The 24,460-nt window shown below is 45.4% G+C and overlaps 1 protein-coding gene across 3 annotated transcripts in view; it reads left to right on the top strand.

Moving 5' to 3' along the window:
* The window catches only part of SLC5A7 (solute carrier family 5 member 7), a 79,534-nt gene that overhangs the window by 7,055 nt on the left and 48,019 nt on the right, over positions 1 to 24,460 (top strand). For 2 of the 3 annotated variants that reach the window (XM_063953816.1, XM_063953815.1), the window contains exon 5: positions 3,007 to 3,162. In XM_063953816.1, the coding sequence (XP_063809886.1) occupies positions 3,007 to 3,162 (156 nt within the window). Of the gene's footprint in view, positions 1 to 3,006; positions 3,163 to 16,708; positions 16,907 to 24,460 lie in introns of those variants that run through there. The other variant, XM_063953818.1, reaches the window with a different exon arrangement.

Genomic DNA, 24,460 nt, shown 5'->3' with positions numbered 1-24,460 from the left:
GGGGTGAGAAACCGCTGCAGCCCTTCCGCTGCTAAACTCTGCAATTAGTCTATTAAGGGGGTGGGCTCCCCTCATCATAGTGCCCCACAGGCCATGTTAATTCTGGGGGTAGGATCCCCTAACTCTATAATGGGAATTTTGGCTCATATCATGTGCTGTAACGTGAATTTTGGCTAATACCGTGTGCTATAATGTGAATTTCGGCTCATACTATGTGGGGTAATGTGAATTTTGGCTCATTCCGTGTGCTGTAATGTGAATTTCGGCTCATACCGTGTGCTGTAATGTGAATTTCTGCTCATACCATGTGGGGAAATGTGAATTTTGGCTCATACCATGTGGAGTAATGTGAATTTTGGCTCATACCGTGTGCTATAATGTGAATTTCGGCTCATATCGTGTGCTATAATGTGAATTTTGGCTCATACCATGTGGGGTAATGTGAATTTCGGCTCATACTGTGTGCTATAATGTGAATTTCGGCTCATGCCGTGTGGGGCAATGTGAATTTCGGCTCATACTGTGTGCTATAATGTGAATTTCGGCTCATACCGTGTGCTATAATGTGAAAGGGGCACCAGTACTAGATAGTATAAGGGGTCCTACTACACTGAAGGACACGCCCCTTTTGAGTGACCACACCCCTTTTCCGGAGCGCACGCGCCTTCGGCGCGTGCATAATTGCTATCTGCACTCTTTCATTCCACCTTCAAAAATTCAACTTCGACCACCGCACCTACATACACATACATACACACACACCCTGACATCTTTATATGCAGTGACACCGGTGGCGTCTGCACATACTTTCCTTTTGTATTTTTTTTTTTAATTATCATTTTATTAATTTATTATTTTTATTAAGAAAAAAAAAAATTATTTTTTTTGGGGGGGGGGGGGGGGGGGGGGCATTATTGATCTTGCCCTGGGCTCCAAAAACCCTAGTTACGCCTCTGTTGAGGACACCATTAATCCTGACCATATGCCCAACTCCATTTGCTGAAATGCAGCCCCAAACTTGCAAGGAACCTCCACCATGCTTCACTGTTGCCTGTAGACACTCATTATTGTACCGCTCTCCAGTCCTTTGGCGAACAAACTGCCTTCTGTTACAGCCAAATATTTCAAATGTTTACTTCTTAGCACCTTCTGCCATTTTTCTGCACCCAGTTCCTACGTTTTTGTGCATAGTTGAGTCGCTTAGCCTTGTTTCCACGTTGAAGGTATGGCTTTTTGGCTGCAATTCTTCCATGAAGACCACTTCTGGCCACACATCTCCATACAGTAGATGGTGTACCTGGGTCCCACTGGTTTCTGCCAGATCTGAGCTGATAGTACTGCTGGACAACTTCTGATTTTTAAGGGAAATAAGCATGATGTGTCTTTCATCTGATGCACTAAGTTTCCTTGGCCGACCACTGTGCCTATAGTACTCAACTTTGTCCATTTCTTTGTGCTTCAATGCTGAGAAATACAGACAGGTACTTATTCATCATGCAATACCATCAGGGAGGCATCTGACTGGCTCCAAATTTATTCTGCAGCAGGACAACAAACCCAAACATACAGCCAGGGTCATTAAGAACTATTTTCAGCTTAAAGAAGAAAAAGGAGTCCTGGAAGTGATGATATGGCCCCCACAGAGCCCTGATCTCAACATCATCAAGTCTGTCTCTCTGCTAAGTTTCTTTAAAAACTGTGTGCAAGTGTACCTAGAGGTGATGCTGTTTTGAAGGCAAAGGGTGAATTGATTTAGATATTGAAATATTGATTTGATTTAGATTTCTCTTCTGTTTATTCACTTTGCATTTTGTTAACTGCTAAAAATAAACTTTTTTTTAAAGCATTCTTACTTTGCAGCACTTTTTCCACAGCTGCCTAAAACTTTTGCACATTATTGTATATAATTTTAATTATAATAGATCTTGAATATTCAGAAACCAATGAATCTCTGTAGTGATCTGCGTGTCTTACCACCTCCTTTGGCATGGGACTGAAACCTAAAGTGGCATACTGTAGTATGAAGCAAAATGTTCAAATTATTTTAATATTTAAATTTGAATAATTATTCATAAATTGTCTGCATATTGTTGGGTCATCTGGAAGTTAGATTTTGCTGAAACAAGGGAATAACAACCAAATAATGAGTGCCCGTTTCTGATTACATCTGGGCACATGTTGTGAGTATCCACAAATATGGGCAGATGTGTTCCAGCTGTCACTGAGCTAGTATCCCATAATGTTCATCCAATTAACAGCAGTGGTAGATAACCAACATATGGAGTGCTGGCCGGCAGCAATCATCTGGTGAATTTCTGCATGTAATTATGTATGGTAAATGGGATCATTACTTCATTTAAATGTAAAAAATATTGATATCTGAGTAGTGCATAATAGCTCATACATTTGTACATAAGGTTCTCAAACGTTTGTGAATCACATAGCTCTAGAGCAGTGATGGCTAACTTTGACACTCCAGCTGTTGTTGAACTACACATACCAGCATGCCCTGCATCAGTTTTAGCATGGCCAAATAGCAAAACTGTAGCAGGGCATGCTGGGATGTGTAGTTCAACAACAGCTGGAGTGTCAAGGTTAGCCATCACTGCTCTAGAGTATGACTTTTGTTCCATGGCACCCTTAGGCCAAACATTTATTATTGAAAAAATTAACAAAAAGTATTAAGTTGAGTAAATTGTGCTTACCTGTCATTCTTAGGTTCAGTTTTGTGGTGGTGGACAAAGTTGCATTCTTTATCTACCTGTTTTGTGATTGGTAGCCATCAGTACTGGTTTTTCATATCACATTGACCAAAAATAATTTTATTTAGCACTGGAGCACCAACCTTTGGGACTCCTACAGACTGGCCCACAAGTGAACAGTGGAAATCCCTGGTGGACCCACTGCCTGAAGCCCCCACTCCCTAACCATAACCACAACCATAGCTATAGCCTCTGCATATATATTCTTTATGATGTATATGATATATATCATATATTTCTCTAGGTGGCCTATTCTTTGCAAAACCCATGCGATCCAAGGGATATGTAACCATGCTGGATCCTTTCCAGCAGATCTATGGGAGAAGAATGGGAGGATTGCTCTTTATTCCTGCACTAATGGGAGAGATGTTCTGGGCTGCTGCAATACTTTCTGCTTTAGGTAAGGCTTTGATACTGTATTATCATCACTGATGTCACATCTTTTGCATATCCTGTGGTGTACGTCTTATACATAACAAGAATTTAGACTTGTCATTTGCATTTTTGGTGGTGTTTTCATTAAATAAATAAAGACAATTGTGTGTTAATTACATAAAGTACTTTGGTTATTATCATTTTTAGCTTTGTGCAATGACAGGGGTCATATTTCTTTTTACACTGTAAACATGTTGTAGCATTTACTACTCCTTCAGTTCCATAATTAAGAAATCTACAACATAAACCAAAGAAAATATTGAGATATATTTCTGAGGACAGTGTCAATGTCGGACTGGGGCATGAAGGGTCCACGGGGGAATGCACTGGTGGTTCCCTATGCTCAGTGCCTTGGCTAACCATTAGAGAGTGCATGGTCTGGGCCGCTTGATATAAATATAGTAAATACTGCTAGTGTGTGTATGATAATGTGCTCCAAGCTCCAGCACTCGCTGGAAACAGCAGTGTACTCTACCCGGTGCCTTCCTCAGCATCAGCCCTCAGGCTGTGTGTTATATATCCTCCAATGGCGGCACTCAGTATAGAATAAATGAAGACTCAGACTACAGCTTGGTAGGCAACGTTTCAGCGCTTTTATCAAGCCAAATATATGCAATACAAAATGACAAAACTTTATATACCCTCCACCCCCATTTCCTGTTCATTGATAAGATTGCACAGGAAGTGCTGTTGGTAACCATAGTTACAACATACACAATATATTAAAAATAATGTGCAAACAGACCTACATAAATTTAAAAACAATTGTAAGACAAATTGCTACTGAATGTTCTGTCATCATTCCATACTCCCTTGAAACTGTAATTTGGTCCACACCATTAATCAAAAGGTGTAGTATTTATTAGAAGTAAACTTATGATTCTGTGAGTTTACGGTACTCACAATTAAAGAATGACAATACATGTTTGAAACTGGTTGCTGACTCGCTATCGTCCACCTATCATTCAAAAGAAATCTCTTACTATAAAAATGCTTGCATCCCAATATTCTCATTAAGCCCTCTAGAGGTCAGTGAATCAAGTTGTAGGATCCAGTCAGCCTCCCTCTGTAACAGCTTAATAAATCTGTCCCCACCCCTTGATAGGGGTAGGGGGGGGGGCACATGATCTATTATATCTATTATACAGCATTTTAGAGTGGAGAGATTATCTTTGGCATCCTTAAAGTGGCGTGCCACCAGTTGGATACTTGATCCAGTATTAATGGCTGCCTGTATGGCAGTGCGGTGTTGTGTCATTCTTTCACGAAAGGTGACCTCAGTTTTGCCTACATAGATTTTAGAGCATGGGCAAGTTATCACATACACCACAAAGCAACTGGTACATGTGAGCCGGTATCGTATGTTATATTTTGCTCCCGCATAAGGATGGAGGAAAGTAGGTCCTATTTGTAAAAAACTTCAAGTTGTACAGTTAGGGCATTTGAAACAACCGTTTTTAAGTTTACTTAGAAATGTATTACTCTGTTTCTTCCCTAATTGTGCTACAGCATTCCGTACCAAATAGTCTTTGAGGTTTTTTCCCCTCCGATAGCTCGTCATGAGGGACTTGTTGTGTAATGCTCCTAGTTCTTTGTCCGATGTAATCATAGGCCAAAGAGACTTAGCTTTACTATTAGCATAAGTGCTCATGTGTGTATATTTACTAACCCACACATATTAAAAGACCGTCAATATATCTAAAGTATGCATACTTTAGATATTTTGACGACCTTTTAATAGTGTGGAAAGGAACTGAAGATGATTTTGTCTACCTCATTGAGACACATAATTCTAGCAATAGCCCAGCTACAGTAAGTTCACCTACACCTTAGATACAAAGACAGTCAGTTTTCTAGATGTGTGCCTCACTAAAACTGCTGGTAGACTATCACCGGCATTATTTACAAAACCCACAGACAGGAACAACCCTTTACAGGCACCAAGTGCACACCCAGCCCCTCTAAAGAATGTGCTGCCGTATTCACAATTTTTAGGAGCATCCCGTATATGTGATAACAGGAAAGTGGGGGTCCAACAGCTTGAGACTATGGGGTAAATTTACTAAGGTGGGAGTTTTTTAGAACTGGTGATGTTGCCTACAGCAACCAATCAGATTCTATCTATTATCTTCTAGAAGCAGCTTGATAAATGTTAAGTAGAATCTGATTGGTTGCTATGGGCAACATCACTAGTTCTAAAAAAAACTCCCACCTTAGTAAATTTACCCCTATGTTTACCAAATTCTTACAGAGGGGTTACAAAGAGGAGGATTTAATCAAGGCCAAGAACAAAGCTTTAGCTATCCCTGTGGACCAACTTTTGACCAGCACTGTTAGAAATAACAACACCAATCGACATGTGTAGGTTAGTAAATATACACACATGAGCACTTATGCTAATAGTAAAGCTAAGTCTCTTTGGCCTATGATTACATCGGACAAATGGCCTAATTCAGACCTGATCGCTTGCTAGGTTTTTTTTGCACTGCTGCGAACAGATAGTCACAGCCCATAGGGGAGTGTATTTTTGCTTTGCAAGTGTGCAAACGCATGTGTAGCAGAGCTGTACGAACAGATCTTGTGCAGTCTCTGAGTAGCCCAGGACTTACTCAGCCGCTGCGATCACTTCAGCCTCTCTGGGACCGAAATTGACGCCAGGAACCCTCCCTGCAAATGCTTGGACACACCTGCGTTTTTCCAGCCACTCCCAGAAAACGGTCAGTTGCCACCCACAAACGGCTTCTTCCTGTCAATCTCCTTGCAATCGCCCATGCAAATGGGTTCTTCACACAAACCCATCGCTGAGCAGTGATCCGCTTTGTACCTGTGCGACGCGCCTGCACATTGCGGTGCATATGCATGCGTAGTTCCGACCTGAACGGTTTTCCTCAGGGGACCCTGAGGAAAACTGTGTTGGTTGAAACAACTGTTAGGCCACAGCTACCAGATTGTGCTTCACATGGATTTTTCTTGAAGAATAAAACTCCTTTCACGTTCACCTAAACTGTGAGTGCTGATGAAAAAGTGAGTGTAATTATAGATACTATATATATATATATATATATATATATATAAAAAAGAATTAAAGTCCATGGTCTACAGCCTGTTTCCTAAAGGAGGGAGTAGACCCTCAGGCTTTGGGGCCCACGGGGTGGGCCAGTCTGACCCTGGACAGTGTACAGTATTTCACAGTGTGACTTATTCTTTGAATGTTTTCTTTAGAAAATCATTCAGACGGGGTCCATTGAACATTGCCATATTTCTGTGAAAATCCAACAACCCAACTCTAATTATAGTCTGTAAACAAACATTAACCTTGCCTGTGCAGCAATGTGTGTTATTACTTTGTATTTTATTTTTACATTTACTACTTACATACTGTAGTACACTTTGTAAAATAACAACAAAAATTAGAGTAAAGCATGTTTGTTAGTATGGAGCTTATCCATAATTGGGGGCCAGATGGCCCCCCATGATTACAGTAAATATCTAACTTGCCGTGAGTTGTAGTGGTGGATACTTACTTACCCGAGCAATTCAGTATTGTTCTGGTACGGGGACAGTTGCTCTGAAAAGTAGCTGTCCCAGCTATCTCTAACTTTATTAATGAAGTACTGCAGCATTGTTACAGTACTTACCAGTGCTGTCCAACTTGCTCATGCGTAACATGAGTTCATGCATGCATACAGCCACAATACACATAGGGGGTCATTCCGACCCATTCGCACGCAGCTGCACTGCGAACGGGTGCAGAATGCGCATGCGCGGCGTCCACTGTGCGCGTGCGTGACATTGCCCGGTGACAGGGGTCACTGGTTACGTTGCGGCTACCAACAGAAGCGGTCGCAGCGGCGACCGCTAAGAAGATTGACAGGAAAGAGGGGTGGATGGGCGGATCCGGACCGTTGGAGACCGTTTTCGGGGAGTGGTGAGTAAAACGCAGGCATATCCAGGACACGGAGGGTGGAGGTGTGACGTCAAAGCCGGGCCCATCATCGCTGGATCCATCGCACAGGGTAAGTATGTCCAGCCCTAGTCTACTTCTGCTTGAAATTTTTTTAGCTTAGCAGGGCTGCACAAGCGATCGTAGCCCTGCTAAGCTAAAATACACCCCCCCCCCCCATAGGCGTGGACTATTGATCGCAGCAGTAGCTAAAAGTTGCTGGCTGCGATCAACTCGGAATGACCACCATAGTGCCATGGAAGGATGGCTTCCCATAGGAAGGAGTAAGGCTCTGGGAACCAATGCCATCTGAAGATGGTGCTGGTTCTCGCAGGCAAACTCCCGAAACTCGCTAATAATGAATGGGCATGTTACTTAAAACATGCAGAAACTGTCACATTTGTAAATTTCATTCCTTTTATTCCATTAGCAGAACTGTGCATCTAAATTGATATGGTCAATCACATTGTCTGATTAGAACTATAAGCCAATACACAATTACCAGTATATCCAAGGACATATATTTCACGCTGGCACTGCAAATCCATCACAAAACATAGTAAAATAAGCCCCATCCCAATCTCCACCCAGAAAACCCACAGGGAGGCCAGATTAGAAGAGGTTATAGTAGTTCAGCCTAGAGATGACCAGTGAGTTGATAAGGATCTTTGTTGCCTCCAGGGAGAGAAAGGGTCTGGTCTTGGTGGAAGCGGAAAGACTGGGGAAGGGACTTATATGTGAAGTTTGGAGGAGACAGCAGAGTCAAGCAGACTTGTGAGATAGAAGAGATGGTAATATTGTTGATAGATAGTGAAACTGAAGGGGGGGGCAAACAAAAGCAAATGTCTCTGGAATAAAAAACACAATGGATGAATATATATATATATATATATATACATACACACACACACACACACACACACACACACACACACACACACACACACACTCACTCACACAAGTGCTCCCCATCCCACACCATGCACCTCACCCCCCATTGTGCTCCCCATCCCACACTGTGCATCTCCTCCCTCATCCCACACTGTGCATCTCCTCCCTCATCCCACACTGTGCATCCCATCCCTCATCCAATACTGTACACCCCATCCCCCATTGTGCACCTCATACCCCATCCCAGACTGTGCCCACGTCACCCCCCATCCATGCTGCACTTACCTACAACAACGCCCAGCAGAAAGGGAAAGATGTCCAGGGCTGTCTTCTTTACAGACTCAGAGAAAGTCCTGTTGCTTGCAGTTGGCTCCTCTGATTCTGACTGCAGTTCGCTGCGGTGCTTCTGCCTGTGTCACCATTCTGCAGGGACTGTGCAGAGTTCACTGTCTGTCTTGAATGATACCTGATGCCACTGGGACCTGGAGAGGCTGAACATTGGGATGGGGCTGCCTGATTACTCATTTGATCTCTGAGCCATTGATCTGAGGAGACTAAAGTAAATTGAAAGGTTGGCTTCATATTTCTCAGATAACTAGTTGAGAGATCCATGTCAACAGGCAGCCCAGCGCTCACCCTCTCCAGGCCCCAGCAGCATCAGGCATCATTCAACAGCAGCCTCGGCACAATGCTTGCAGAATGGTGACACAGGCAAGCATGTGTATGCAGGATGCGATGGAGGCAGCTGGTGGCTCCCCCACAGCTTAAATCATATCAGCCTGTCTTATCATCACTGATGTCAAGAGAGAGGTAGGTCTGAGTATCATCATCACAGAGATAAGATTGGAGACCAAAAGAACTGATAAATTCACCCAATGAGGAAGTATAAAGGGAGACTATAAAGGGACCAAGATCAAAATCTTGGGAGACACCAACTGGTAGTGGAAAAGTGAGAGAACTGGATTCATGAGAAGACACAGAGAAGGAGCAGTCAGAGAGTTAGGAGGACAATCAATAGAGGACAGTGTCACACAGACAAAAGGAGTGAAGGATTTGCAAGTGGAAATAGTGGTCCACGAGGTCAAACATTTTGGAGAACTCAAGAAGAATGAGCATAAGATTATTGGCCCTTGGATTTGGCAGCAAGAATGTCATTACTGATTTTAGTGAGGGCAGTTTCTGTAAGATTAGCGAAAAACAGACTGAAGTGTATCAAGCAGGGAGTGGGAGTAAAGCTGGTTGTAGACAGTCTGCGCATGTAACTTTGAGGCATAGAGCAATAGAGTGATGTTTCAGTAATTAAAGAAAGCATCAGGGTCAAGTGTGTGTTTTTTTTAAATGGGAGATACAAGCAGCGTTGGACTGGCTGACCAGGGATTTGCTTCCGGTCCATTATGCCAAAACAGTGTTCAGATGTGTTCGTCTCTTTACACCTGCTACCTGTATCGCAGGTGAATGCAAATGCAAGTGCTGAGAATCAGGTGTCTCTAAACATTGTTCTGGCACAGGTGGACCGGAAGTGAATCCCAGGTGAACTAGCCTGACACCGGATATAAATTCATGTTTGAAGAGGACAGAGCCTGATGAGAAAGAAAAGTTGAAGAGATGAGCAAGACAGGAACAGGCAAGAGATAGAGAAAGTAGGGGATGCGGGAGGGTATAGGATCAAGTGGAATAGAGGGGGAAGAACTAGATTAGATCCATGACTTCATCTCCAAAAACTGGGGAGAAGGAAGTCAGAAGTGGCAGGATAGAGGCGGAAGATGGGAAGAGGTTTGAGGGGAAGAGAGAGGGTGGGGTGAGGCGGGTCTGGTGGTGGGTTATGTCCATTCAGATGGAATAAATTTTGGATGTGAATTGGGTGGCGGAGTGAAGGACAAAGAGTGAAGCAAGGAGGAAGAGGAGAGAGTTGGAAGTAGTGAAGAGACAATGGAGGTTGGAGGACTGAAAGGAGAGAGGAAAAGAGCAGCGCAGTAGAAGAGCATATATTTGAAATGGAGGAATTCTGCAGGGGAGCCTGGTTTGAGGCATGGCTCTGCAAAGGTGAGTAGTGAAAGATGAAATAGCAGGGAAACTGCTTGGTCAGAGTAGCAAAGGATGACAATGGGGAAGAGAAGTGAGTCGAGCAGAGAGAAGGAAATCGGGTCTAAAACCTCAAGGACACAGTATGTTTGGTGATGGTATCCTTGGGAGAGAGCGGTGAACAAGTGGTGAGATATAGGTTAAAGGAAATAAATTTATGGTCAGATGGTCAGAGAGGGAATTGGTAAAGTCAAGAGATTTCAGAACCATGAATGAAGACAAGGGTGGAACTGCCAGAGACAATGGAGTTGATTGCTCTTGGGCTCCAGCCCTGAAGGATGCACTTCTCCTTTATTGTCCCAGACAGCTTTCAGGTCTCCAGCCATTCGCTGTGCAGAAAGAGGCATCATTCATCTGATGCTTGCATCTGCTACAGGTCTTATTATCTGCCTGCACTATCTGTTCACTTCTCCCCTGCTCCCCTTGCACATTGTGTGCTGTCAGCCAGCCCAGCTCCTCCTGAGTCCAATCCCCTACTCTTACCTCCCCTTCCAGCCAGGCAGACAGAAGCTTCACCTCCCAGACGAGCTTGGCAGAGGAATGGTGGCTCACAGTAGAGGGTCTTTGGGGCATATGTCCCAGGCCTCTATCCTTCAAGGATGATAGGAAGGGATGAGGAGAAGGATGATGCAGTGTCCCAGCATGGGGCAGGGCTAACAGAGTACAGCCCTGTTTCCTGCAGTGGAACATGGGAGATATAAGGGATGGAGCTGCTACAATCTTCATTCAGTGACAACTACCAATCTGTAAATTATGAGAGACATGAAATTACATTGTGTCTGTGTAACTGTACACGTGTTTCTGGGTAAGTCTGTATATGTGTGTCTGTAACCACAGGCAGAACTCCTGGATGCAGAGTAGTTGGGCGTGTGGGCAGGTAGTTCTGTATTGGGCTGTTACGCTCTCTGTAAATATTGCAGGCACTGCCACACTGTCTGTATAATATGGCGGTTACTACAATGCATTCAGGATTATAGGGCAGGCACTGCAACACTGCAACATTCTCTGCATTATATGGCGGCCACTGATGGTTTCTATATTGTCTGTAAAGCACTGTGATTTTAGCTATATTATATGGTGGTTACTAATATGCTCTCCATATTGTCTGGCGCTCACAAAGATATCTTATGGAATTACTTTTCTCTAACGTCCTAGTGGATGCTGGGAACTCCGTAAGGACCATGGGGAATAGCGGGCTCCGAAGGAGGCTGGGCACTCTAGAAAGATCTTAGACTACCTGGTGTGCACTGGCTCCTCCCACTATGACCCTCCTCCAAGCCTCAGTTAGATTTCGTGCCCGGCCGAGGTTGGATGCACACTAGGGGCTCTCCTGAGCTCTTAGAAAGTTATAGTCTTAGAATTTTTTTTTTTTTCAGTGAGACCTGCTGGCAACAGGCTCACTGCAGCGAGGGACTAAGGGGAGAAGAAGCGAACTCGCCTGCTTGCAGCCGGATTGGGCTTCTTAGGCTACTGGACACCATTAGCTCCAGAGGGATCGACCGCAGGCCCAGCCTTGATGTTCGGTCCCGGAGCCGCGCCGCCGTCCCCCTTACAGAGCCAGAAGCAGGAAGATGGTCCGGAAAATCGGCGGCATGAAGACATCCTGTCTTCACCAAGGTAGCGCACAGCACTGCAGCTGTGCGCCATTGCTCCTCATACACACTTCACACTCCGGTCACTGAGGGTGCAGAGCGCTGGGGGGGGGCGCTCTGAGGCAGCAATAAAAACACCTTGGCTGGCTAAAATACCTCAATATATAGCCCCTGGGGCTATATATGAGGTAAATACCCCTGCCAGAATCCCAAAATAAGCGGGAGAATAGGCCGCGAAAAAGGGGCGGAGCCTATCTCCTCAGCACACTGGCGCCATTTTTCCCTCACAGCTCGGCTGGAAGGAAGCTCCCTGGCTCTTCCCTGCATTTCTACAATACAGTAAGAGGGAAAAAGAGAGGGGGGGCACTAAATTGGCACTGTATACAGTATAAGCAGCTATTAGGGACATAACTCAGTTAGTCCCTGTATATATATAGCGCTCTGGTGTGTGCTGGCATACTCTTACTCTGTCCCCCCAAAGGGCTTTTGTGGGTCCTGTCCTCTATTTGAGCATTCCCTGTGTGTGTGGAGTGTGTCGGTACGGCTGTGTCGACATGTTTGAGGAGGATAATGATGTGGAGGGGGAGCAGATGCCTTTAGCAGAGATGTCACCCCCTGCGGGGCAGACACCGGAGTGGATGGTATTATGGCAAGAAATGAGTGCACGTATAGACTCCTTACATAAAAAATTTGACGACATGCCGACTGTGGGACAGCCGAGTCTTCAGCTCGTGCCGGTCCAAGGGTCTCAAAAGTCATCAGGGGCTCTAAAACGCCCGTTATCTCAGGTGGCACAAGTAGATGTCGACACGGATACTGACGCCAGTGTCGACGACGATGAGTCAAATTTAATGCCCGTTAAGGCCATTCGCTGCATGATTGAGGCAATGAAAGAGGTGTTAAATATTTCTGATTTACATCCAGGTACCACAAAAAAGGGTATTATGTTTGGGGAGAAAAAACTACCTGTAGTTTTTCCCCCGTCAGATGAATTAAATGAAGTGTGTGAAGAAGCGTGGGCTTCCCCTGATAAGAATTTGGTGATTCCTAAGAAATTACTAATGGCGTTCCCTTTCCCGCCAGAGGATAGGTTACGTTGGGAAACACCCCCGAGGGTGGATAAAGCGCTCACACGTTTGTCAAAAAAGGTGGCACTACCGTCCCAGGATACGGCCGCCCTTAAGGAACCTGCTGATAGAAGGCAGGAGGCGATCCTGAAGTCTGTATATACACACTCAGGCATTATACTCAGACCAGCAATTGCGTCAGCTTGGATGTGCAGTGCTGCCGCTGCATGGTCAGATAACCTGTCAGAAAATATTGACACACTAGACAGAGACACGATCCTGTTAACAATTGACCATATCAAAGACTCAGTCTTATACATGAGAGATGCACAGAGGGAAATCTGCCGGCTGGCATCTAAAGTAAGTGCACTATCTATCTCTGCTAGGAGATGCTTATGGACTCGCCAGTGGACTGGAGATGCAGATTCCAAAAGGCACATGGAAGTTTTGCCTTATAAAGGGGAGGAATTATTTGGGGATGGTCTCTCCGACCTAGTTTCCACAGCAACGTCTGGGAAGTCAGCATTTTTACCCCATGTCCCCTCACAGCCTAAGAAGGCGCCATTTTATCAGGTTCAGTCCTTTCGATCCCAGAAAAATAAGCGGGGAAAAGGAGGGTCTTTTCTGTCTAGAGGCAGAGGCAGGGGAAAAAGGCTGCAGCAAACAGCAGGTTCCCAGGAACAAAAGTCCTCCCCCGCTTCCTCTTCCAAGTCCGCCGCATGACGGTGGGGCTTCACAAGCGGAGCCAGGTACGGTGGGGGCCCGCCTCAGGAATTTCAGCGATCAGTGGGTTCGCTCACAGGTAGATCCCTGGATCCTTCAAATAGTATCTCAGGGATACAGGCTGGAATTCGAGGCGATTCCACCCCGCCGTTTCCTAAAATCCGCCTTGCCGATTGCTCCCTCAGACAGGGAGGCAGTGCTAGCGGCAATTCACAAGCTGTATTCCCAGCAGGTGATAATCAAGGTACCCCTACTTCAACAAGGCCGGGGTTACTATTCCACACTATTTGTGGTACCGAAACCGGACGGTTCGGTGAGACCCATTCTAAATTTGAAGTCCTTGAACACATACATAAAAAAATTCAAGTTCAAGATGGAATCGCTCAGGGCGGTTATTGCAAGCCTGGACGAGGGGGATTACATGGTATCCCTGGACATCAAGGATGCTTACCTGCATGTCCCCATTTACAATTCTCACCAGGAGTACCTCAGATTTGTGGTACAGGATTGCCATTACCAATTCCAGACGCTGCCGTTTGGACTCTCCACGGCACCGAGGGTATTTACCAAGGTTATGGCGGAAATGATGATACTCCTTCGAAAAAAGGGAGTTTTAATTATCCCATACTTGGACGATCTCCTAATAAAGGCACGATCCAAGGAACAGTTGTTAGTGGGAGTAGCACTATCTCAGGAAGTGCTGAGCCAGCACGGTTGGATTCTGAATATCCCAAAGTCACAGCTGGTCCCCACGACACGTCTAATGTTCCTGGGAATGATTCTGGACACGGCCCAGAAAAAAGTGTTTCTCCCGGAGGAGAAAGTCAGGGAGTTGTCTTCTCTAGTCAGAGACCTCCTAAAACCAAAACAGGTATCGGTGCATCACTGCACGCGGGTCCTGGGAAAGATGGTAGCTTCTTACGAAGCAATTCCATTCGGCAGGTTCCATGCCAGAATCTTTCAGTGGAACCTGTTGGACAAGTGGTCCGGATCGCATCTTCAGATGCATCGTTTAATAACCCTGTCTCCACGAACCAGGGTGTCTCTTCTGTGGTGGCTGAACAGTGCTCATCTTCTGGAGGGCCGCAGATTCGGCATACAGGACTGGGTCCTGGTGACCACGGATGCCAGCCTACGGGGCTGGGGGGCAGTCACAAAGGGAAGAAATTTCCAGGGACTATGGTCAAGTCAGGAGACTGCCCTTCACATAAATATTCTGGAACTAAGGGCCATTTACAATGCCCTAAGTCAAGCAAAATCCCTGCTTCTACACCAGCCGGTGCTGATCCAGTCAGACAACATCACGGCAGTCGCCCATGTGAATCGACAAGGCGGCACAAGAAGCAGGACAGCGATGGCAGAAGCCACAAAAATTCTCCGATGGGCGGAGAATCATGTACTAGCACTGTCAGCAGTGTTCATCCCGGGAGTGGACAACTGGGAAGCAGACTTTCTCAGCAGGCACGACCTCCACCCGGGAGAGTGGGGACTTCATCCAGAAGTCTTCAAAATGATTGTAAATCAATGGGGTCGTCCACAGGTGGACATGATGGCGTCCCGCATAAACAAAAAACTAGAGAAGTATTGCGCCAGGTCAAGAGACCCTCAGGCGATAGCGGTGGACGCCCTAGTGACACCGTGGGTGTACCGGTCAGTATATGTGTTCCCTCCTCTACCTCTCATACCAAAGGTACTGAGAATAATAAGAAAGCGAGGAGTAAACACAATTCTCGTGGTTCCGGATTGGCCAAGAAGAGCGTGGTACCCGGAACTTCAAGAGATGATCTCAGAGGACCCTTGGTCCCTGCCGCTCAGACAGGACCTGCTACAGCAGGGCCCCTGCCTGTTCCAAGACTTACCGCGGCTGCGTTTGACGGCATGGCGGTTGAACGCCGGATCCTGAAGGAAAAGGGCATTCCGGAGGAAGTCATTCCTACGCTTATTAAAGCCAGGAAAGATGTTACGGCAAAACATTATCACCGCATATGGCGGAAATATGTTGCATGGTGCGAGGCCAAAAAGGCCCCAACAGAGGAATTTCAACTGGGTCGATTTCTACATTTCCTGCAAGCAGGAGTGAATATGGGCCTAAAACTAGGCTCCATTAAAGTACAGATCTCGGCTCTGTCGATTTTCTTTCAAAAGGAACTAGCTTCAGTACCTGAAGTTCAGACATTTGTGAAAGGAGTGCTGCATATTCAGCCCCCATTTGTGCCTCCTGTGGCACCGTGGGATCTCAACGTGATGTTGAATTTCTTGAAATCACATTGGTTTGAGCCACTAAAAACCGTGGATCTGAAATATCTCACGTGGAAAGTGGTCATGTTATTGGCCTTGGCATCAGCCAGGCGAGTGTCAGAATTGGCGGCTTTATCATGTAAAAGCCCTTATCTGATTTTTCATATGGATAGGGCAGAATTGAGGACTCGTCCCCAGTTTCTCCCTAAGGTGGTGTCAGCGTTTCACCTGAACCAGCCTATTGTGGTGCCTGCGGCTACTAAGGATTTGGAGGACTCCAAGTTGCTAGACGTTGTCAGGGCCCTGCAAATATATGTTTCCAGGACGGCTGGAGTCAGAAAATCTGACTCGCTGTTTATCCTATATGCACCCAACAAGCTGGGTGCTCCTGCTTCTAAGCAGACTATTGCTCGTTGGATTTGTAGTACAATTCAGCTTGCACATACTGTGGCAGGCCTGCCACAGCCTAAATCTGTCAATGCCCATTCCACAAGGAAGGTGGGCTCATCTTGGGCGGCTGCCCGAGGGGTCTCGGCTTTACAACTTTGCCGAGCAGCTACTTGGTCAGGGGCAAACACGTTTGCAAAATTCTATAAATTTGATACCCTGGCTGAGGAGGACCTGGAGTTCTCTCATTCGGTGCTGCAGAGTCATCCGCACTCTCCCGCCCGTTTGGGAGCTTTGGTATAATCCCCATGGTCCTTACGGAGTTCCCAGCATCCACTAGGACGTTAGAGAAAATAAGAATTTACTCACCGGTAATTCTGTTTCTCGTAGTCCGTAGTGGATGCTGGGCGCCCATCCCAAGTGCGGTCTATCTGCAATACTTGTACATAGTTATTGTTAACTAAATCGGGTTATTGTTGAGCCGTCTGTTGAGAGGCTCTATCGTTTCATACTGTTAACTGGGTTTCATATCACGAGTTGTTCGGTGTGATTGGTGTGGCTGGTATGAGTCTTACCCGGGATTCAAAATCCTTCCTTATTGTGTACGCTCGTCCGGGCACAGTACCTAACTGAGGCTTGGAGGAGGGTCATAGTGGGAGGAGCCAGTGCACACCAGGTAGTCTAAGATCTTTCTAGAGTGCCCAGCCTCCTTCGGAGCCCGCTATTCCCCATGGTCCTTACGGAGTTCCCAGCATCCACTACGGACTACGAGAAACAGAATTACCGGTGAGTAAATTCTTATTATTTTTACGCTACTGTGCATTCATCATTGGCTGATATGTCAGTCTGCGTATGCATCACATCTGCTAACATTGGCAAGTGCGAGTGAAAACATGAGATGGGCTGTAACTGGATTGGAAGTATGATACAACTCATTTTCATAGGAATGTGATGGGCATGTCATTTGTTCTGGGTTACTTGGATAAAGTTACACCACTGAGTAAACACCAGATTATGGGTTGCTCACTCAGTTGAGAGGGTAAGAAGGTCCATTGAGAGCTGATATATAGTTACATGTAAACATATCAAACAAGTTAAACATATTTAATTTGAAATAACATTGGATTTTAAAATAAAAAGCAATTCATAATATCTGCATAATAATGGCTTAAGTCTCCCATGCATCTGAGATATATTGGAGCAATGCCCTGATCCGCCAACTGAAAACGGTCAGGATCGGCAAATCAGGTATTTTTAACAGGGTTCATTTCCCCAATAACCCAACAGATTGACGATCATCGATCACCTCATAGATGTTTTGGGGCTTTTAGTTCAGAAGGGGTGGTATCTCTAAAACATGGATCCACACTACTTTATTTTTAGGGCAGGGCACATAGGGTATTTTCTCTGTACCACACAGCTGGGGCTCTGGACCAGAACTTGCCATAGTGCCATCATAAATCCCATGATATGATAACAGTTTTTATTTCACTTTGTATTAATGACAGTTTTTCAGCTTTAAAATGTATTTTATTGATGTTTGGTAGAAACTATAATAACTGAATTTATTCCTAGTGTTTATGCCACTCTCACATATAAAGAGCAGAGAGACAGAGGGTTTTAATTGCTTTCATAAGTCATCAAGTGGACTTCTGATCTCCTTAGCCCTGAGCAGTTATATAACATATCTGTCTTATCTATCTATCTATCTATCTATCTATCTATCTATCTATCTATCTATCTATCTATCTATCTATCTATCTCTATATATATATATATATATATATATATATATATACGAAAGCTCTCACTCACTGACTGAGGGGTCTATTTACTAAGCCTTGGATGGAGATAAAGTGGACGGTGATAAAGTACCAGCCAATCAGCTCATAACTACCATATCACAGGCTACCATGTCACCGTGAGGAGCTGGTTGGCTGGTACTTTATCTCTGTGCACTTTGGGCCTAATTCAGTAAGGATTGCAAATTCTGCTAATTAGCTAGAGATGAGCGGGTTCGGTTCCTCGGAATCCGAACCCCCCCGAACTTCAGCCTTTTTACACGGGTCCGAGGCAGACTCGGATCTTCCCGCCTTGCTCGGCTAACCCGAGCGCGCCCGAACGTCATCATCCCGCTGTCGGATTCTCGCGAGGCTCGTATTCTATCGCGAGACTCGGATTCTATATAAGGAGCCGCGCGTCGCCGCCATTTTCACACGTGCATTGAGATTGATAGGGAGAGGACGTGGCTGGCGTCCTCTCCGTTTATAGTTACTGTTAGTACTAGTTAGTTGATCTGATTGCTGCTTAGCTTATTGTGGGGAGGATTGGGGAGAGCTGTTAGGAGGAGAACAGTCAGTGCAGAGTTTTGCTAGTTTTTTTTAATCCGTTCTCTGCCTGAAAAAAACGCTCCATACCATATCTGTGCTCAGCCTCAGTGTGCTGCATGATATATCTATGTATATCTGACTGTGCTGAGTGCTCACTGCTCACACAGCTGAATTGTGGGGGAGACTGGGGTGCAGTTATAGCAGGAGTACAGTGCACACTTTTGCTGCCAGTGTGACTGACCAGTGACCACCAGTGTATTGTCTGCCTGAAAAAGTTAAACACTCCTGTGGTGTTTTTTTTTTTTATTCTATAAACGCATTCTGCTGACAGTGTCCAGCAGGTCCGTCATTCATTATATTATATAAATATTTACCTGCAGTAGTGTTATATTTTTTTTGTTCATCTCTATCATCTTTATCATCTCTATATTAGCAGACGCAGTACGGTAGTCCACGGCTGTGGCTACCTCTGTGTCGTCAGTGCTCGTCCATAATTGTATACCTACCTGTGGTGGGTTTTTTTTTTCTATCTTCTTCATACTAGTAGTTTAGGAGTCTGCTGACAGTGTCCAGCAGGTCCGTCATTATATAATATATACCTGCAGTAGTGATATATATATATATATTTTTTATATCATTATCATCTCTATACTAGCAGATGCAGTACGGTAGTCCACGGCTGTAGCTACCTCTGTGTCGTCAGTGCTTGTCCATAATTGTATACCTACCTGTGGTGGGGTTTTTTTTTCTATCTTCTTCATACTAGTAGTTTAGGAGTCTGCTGACAGTGTCCAGCAGGTCCGTCATTATATTATATATACCTGCAGTAGTGATATATATATATTTTTATATCATTATCATCTCTATACTAGCAGACGCAGTACGGTAGTCCACGGCTGTAGCTACCTCTGTGTCGTCAGTGCTCGTCCATAATTGTATACCTACCTGTGGTGGGTTTTTTTTTTCTATCTTCTTCATACTAGTAGTTTAGGAGTCTGCTGACAGTGTCCAGCAGGTCCGTCATTATATTATATATACCTACAGTAGTGATATATATATATTTTTTATATCATTATCATCTCTATACTAGCAGACGCAGTACGGTAGTCCACGGCTGTAGCTACCTCTGTGTCGTCAGTGCTCGTTCATAATTGTATACCTACCTGTGGTCGGGTTTTTTTTTCTATCTTCTTCATACTAGTAGTTTAGGAGTCTGCTGACAGTGTCCAGCAGGTCCGTCATTATATTATATATACCTGCAGTAGTGATATATATATATTTTTTATATCATTATCATCTCTATACTAGCAGACGCAGTACGGTAGTCCACGGCTGTAGCTACCTCTGTGTCGTCAGTGCTCGTCCATAATTGTATACCTACCTGTGGTGGGGTTTTTTTTTCTATCTTCTTCATACTAGTAGTTTAGGAGTCTGCTGACAGTGTCCAGCAGTTCCGTCATTATATTATATATACCTGCAGTAGTGATATATATATATTTTTTATATCATTATCATCTCTATACTAGCAGACGCAGTACGGTAGTCCACGGCTGTGGCTACCTCTGTGTCGTCAGTGCTCGTCCATAATTGTATACCTACCTGTGGTGGGGTTTTTTTTTTCTATCTTCTTCATACTAGTAGTTTAGGAGTCTGCTGACAGTGTCCAGCAGGTCCGTCATTATATTATATATACCTGCAGTAGTGATATATATATATTTTTTATATCATTATCATCTCTATACTAGCAGACGCAGTACGGTAGTCCACGGCTGTAGCTACCTCTGTGTCGTCAGTGCTCGTCCATAATTGTATACCTACCTGTGGTGGGGTTTTTTTTTCTATCTTCTTCATACTAGTAGTAGGAGTCTGCTGACAGTGTCCAGCAGGTCCGTCATTATATTATATATACCTGCAGTAGTGATATATATATATATTTTTTATATCATTATCATCTCTATACTAGCAGACGCAGTACGGTAGTCCACGGCTGTAGCTACCTCTGTGTCGTCAGTGCTCGTCCATAATTGTATACCTACCTGTGGTGGGGTTTTTTTTCTATCTTCTTCATACTAGTAGTTTAGGAGTATGCTGACAGTGTCCAGCAGGTCCGTCATTATATTATATATACCTGCAGTAGTGATATATATATATATATTTTATATCATTATCATCTCTATACTAGCAGACGCAGTACGGTAGTCCACGGCTGTAGCTACCTCTGTGTCGTCAGTCACTCGTCATCCATAAGTATACTAGTATCCATCCATCTCCATTGTTTACCTGAGGTGCCTTTTAGTTGTGCCTATTAAAATATGGAGAACAAAAATGTTGAGGTTCCAAAAATAGGGAAAGATCAAGATCCACTTCCACCTTGTGCTGAAGCTGCTGCCACTAGTCATGGCCGAGACGATGAAATTCCATCAACGTCGTCTGCCAAGGCCGATGCCCAATGTCATAGTACAGAGCATGTAAAATCCAAAACACAAAATATCAGTAAAAAAAGGACTCAAAAATCTAAAATAAAATCGTCGGAGGAGAAGCGTAAACTTGCCAATATGCCATTTACCACACGGAGTGGCAAGGAACGGCTGAGGCCCTGGCCTATGTTCATGGCTAGTGGTTCAGCTTCACATGAGGATGGAAGCACTCAGCCTCTCGCTAGAAAAATGAAAAGACTTAAGCTGGCAAAAGCACAGCAAAGAACTGTGCGTTCTTCGAAATCACAAATCCACAAGGAGAGTCCAATTGTGTCGGTTGCGATGCCTGACCTTCCCAACACTGGACGTGAAGAGCATGCGCCTTCCACCATTTGCACGCCCCCTGCAAGTGCTGGAAGGAGCACCCGCAGTCCAGTTCCTGATAGTCAGATTGAAGATGTCAGTGTTGAAGTACACCAGGATGAGGAGGATATGGGTGTTGCTGGCGCTGGGGAGGAAATTGACAAGGAGGATTCTGATGGTGAGGTGGTTTGTTTAAGTCAGGCACCCGGGGAGACACCTGTTGTCCGTGGGAGGAATATGGCCATTGACATGCCTGGTGAAAATACCAAAAAAATCAGCTCTTCGGTGTGGAAGTATTTCAACAGAAATGCGGACAACATTTGTCAAGCCGTGTGTTGCCTTTGTCAAGCTGTAATAAGTAGGGGTAAGGACGTTAACCACCTCGGAACATCCTCCCTTATACGTCACCTGCAGCGCATTCATCATAAGTCAGTGACAAGTTCAAAAACTTTGGGCGACAGCGGAAGCAGTCCACTGACCAGTAAATCCCTTCCTCTTGTAACCAAGCTCACGCAAACCACCCCACCAACTCCCTCAGTGTCAATTTCCTCCTTCCCCAGGAATGCCAATAGTCCTGCAGGCCATGTCACTGGCAATTCTGACGAGTCCTCTCCTGCCTGGGATTCCTCCGATGCATCCTTGCGTGTAACGCCTACTGCTGCTGGCGCTGCTGTTGTTGCTGCTGGGAGTCGATGGTCATCCCAGAGGGGAAGTCGTAAGACCACTTTTACTACTTCCACCAAGCAATTGACTGTCCAACAGTCCTTTGCGAGGAAGATGAAATATCACAGCAGTCATCCTGCTGCAAAGCGGATAACTGAGGCCTTGGCATCCTGGGCGGTGAGAAACGTGGTTCCGGTATCCATCATTACTGCAGAGCCAACTATAGACTTGTTTGAGGTACTGTGTCCCCGGTACCAAATACCATCTAGGTTCCATTTCTCTAGGCAGGCGATAACGAAAATGTACACAGACCTCAGAAAAAGACTCACCAGTGTCCTAAAAAATGCAGTTGTACCCAATGTCCACTTAACCACGGACATGTGGACAAGTGGAGCAGGGCAGACTGAGGACTATATGACTGTGACAGCCCACTGGGTAGATGTATTGACTCCCGCCGCAAGAACAGCAGCGGCGGCACCAGTAGCAGCATCTCGCAAACGCCAACTCTTTCCTAGGCAGGCTACGCTTTGTATCACCGCTTTCCAGAATACGCACACAGCTAAAAACCTCTTACGGCAACTGAGGAAGATCATCGCAGAATGGCTTACCCCAATTGGACTCTCCTGTGGATTTGTGGCATCGGACAATGCCAGCAATATTGTGTGTGCATTAAATATGGGCAAATTCCAGCACGTCCCATGTTTTGCACATACCTTGAATTTGGTGGTGCAGAATTATTTAAAAAACGAGAGGGGCGTGCAAGAGATGCTGTTGGTGGCCAGAAGAATTGCGGGACACTTTCGGCGTACAGGCACCACGTACAGAAGACTGGAGCAACACCAAAAACGCCTGAACCTGCCCTGCCATCATCTGAAGCAAGAAGTGGTAACGAGGTGGAATTCAACCCTCTATATGCTTCAGAGGTTGGAGGAGCAGCAAAAGGCCATTCAAGCCTATACAACTGAGCACGATATAGGAGGTGGAATGCACCTGTCTCAAGCGCAGTGGAGAATGATTTCAACGTTGTGCAAGGTTCTGCAACCTTTTGAACTTGCCACACGTGAAGTCAGTTCAGACACTGCCAGCCTGAGTCAGGTCATTCCCCTCATCAGGCTTTTGCAGAAGAAGCTGGAGACATTGAAGGAGGAGCTAACACTGAGCGATTCCGCTAGGCATGTGGGACTTGTGGATGGAGCCCTTAATTCGCTTAACAAGGATTCACGGGTGGTCAATCTGTTGAAATCAGAGCACTACATTTTGGCCACCGTGCTCGATCCTAGATTTAAAACCTACGTTGTATCTCTCTCTTTCCGGCAGACACAAGTCTGCAGGGGTTCAAAGAACTGCTGGTGAGAAAATTGTCAAGTCAAGCGGAACGCGACCTGTCAACATCTCCTCCTTCACATTCTCCCGCAACTGGGGGTGCGAGGAAAAGGCTCAGAATTCCGAGCCCACCCGCTGGCGGTGATGCAGGGCAGTCTGGAGCGACTGCTGATGCTGACATCTGGTCCGGACTGAAGGACCTGACAACGATTACGGACATGTCGTCTACTGTCACTGCATATGATTCTCTCACCATTGAAAGAATGGTGGAGGATTATATGAGTGACCGCATCCAAGTAGGCACGTCAGACAGTCCGTACGTATACTGGCAGGAAAAAGAGGCAATTTGGAGGCCCTTGCACAAACTGGCTTTATTCTACCTAAGTTGCCCTCCCACAAGTGTGTACTCCGAAAGAGTGTTTAGTGCCGCCGCTCACCTTGTCAGCAATCGGCGTACGAGGTTACTTCCAGAAAATGTGGAGAAGATGATGTTCATTAAAATGAATTATAATCAATTCCTCCATGGAGACATTCACCAGCAGCAATTGCCTCCACAAAGTACACAGGGAGCTGTGATGGTGGATTCCAGTGGGGACGAATTGATAATCTGTGAGGAGGGGGATGTACACGGTGATGAATCGGAGGATGATGATGAGGTGGACATCTTGCCTCTGTAGAGCCAGTTTGTGCAAGGAGAGATTAATTGCTTCTTTTTTGGGGGGGGTCCAAACCAACCCGTCATTTCAGTCACAGTCGTGTGGCAGACCCTGTCACTGAAATGATGGGTTGGTTAAAGTGTGCATGTCCTGTTTATACAACATAAGGGTGGGTGGGAGGGCCCAAGGACAATTCCATCTTGCACCTCTTTTTTTTTTTCATTTTTCTTTGCGTCATGTGCTGTTTGGGGAGTGTTTTTTGGAAGGGCCATCCTGCGTGACACTGCAGTGCCACTCCTAGATGGGCCAGGTGTTTGTGTCGGCCACTAGGGTCGCTTAACTTACTCACACAGCTACCTCATTGCGCCTCTTTTTTTCTTTGCGTCATGTGCTGTTTGGGGAGTGTTTTTTGGAAGGGCCATCCTGCGTGACACTGCAGTGCCACTCCTAGATGGGCCAGGTGTTTGTGTCGGCCACTAGGGTCGCTGAGCTTAGTCACACAGCTACCTCATTGCGCCTCTTTTTTTCTTTGCGTCATGTGCTGTTTGGGGAGTGTTTTTTGGAAGGGCCATCCTGCGTGACACTGCA

This window comes from Pseudophryne corroboree, chromosome 2, assembly GCF_028390025.1.
Source record: "Pseudophryne corroboree isolate aPseCor3 chromosome 2, aPseCor3.hap2, whole genome shotgun sequence".
In the NCBI taxonomy this organism is placed as follows: Eukaryota; Metazoa; Chordata; class Amphibia; order Anura; family Myobatrachidae; genus Pseudophryne; species Pseudophryne corroboree.
Note: the sequence above shows the minus strand (reverse complement) of the source record. Positions and strands in the feature narration are given on the sequence as shown.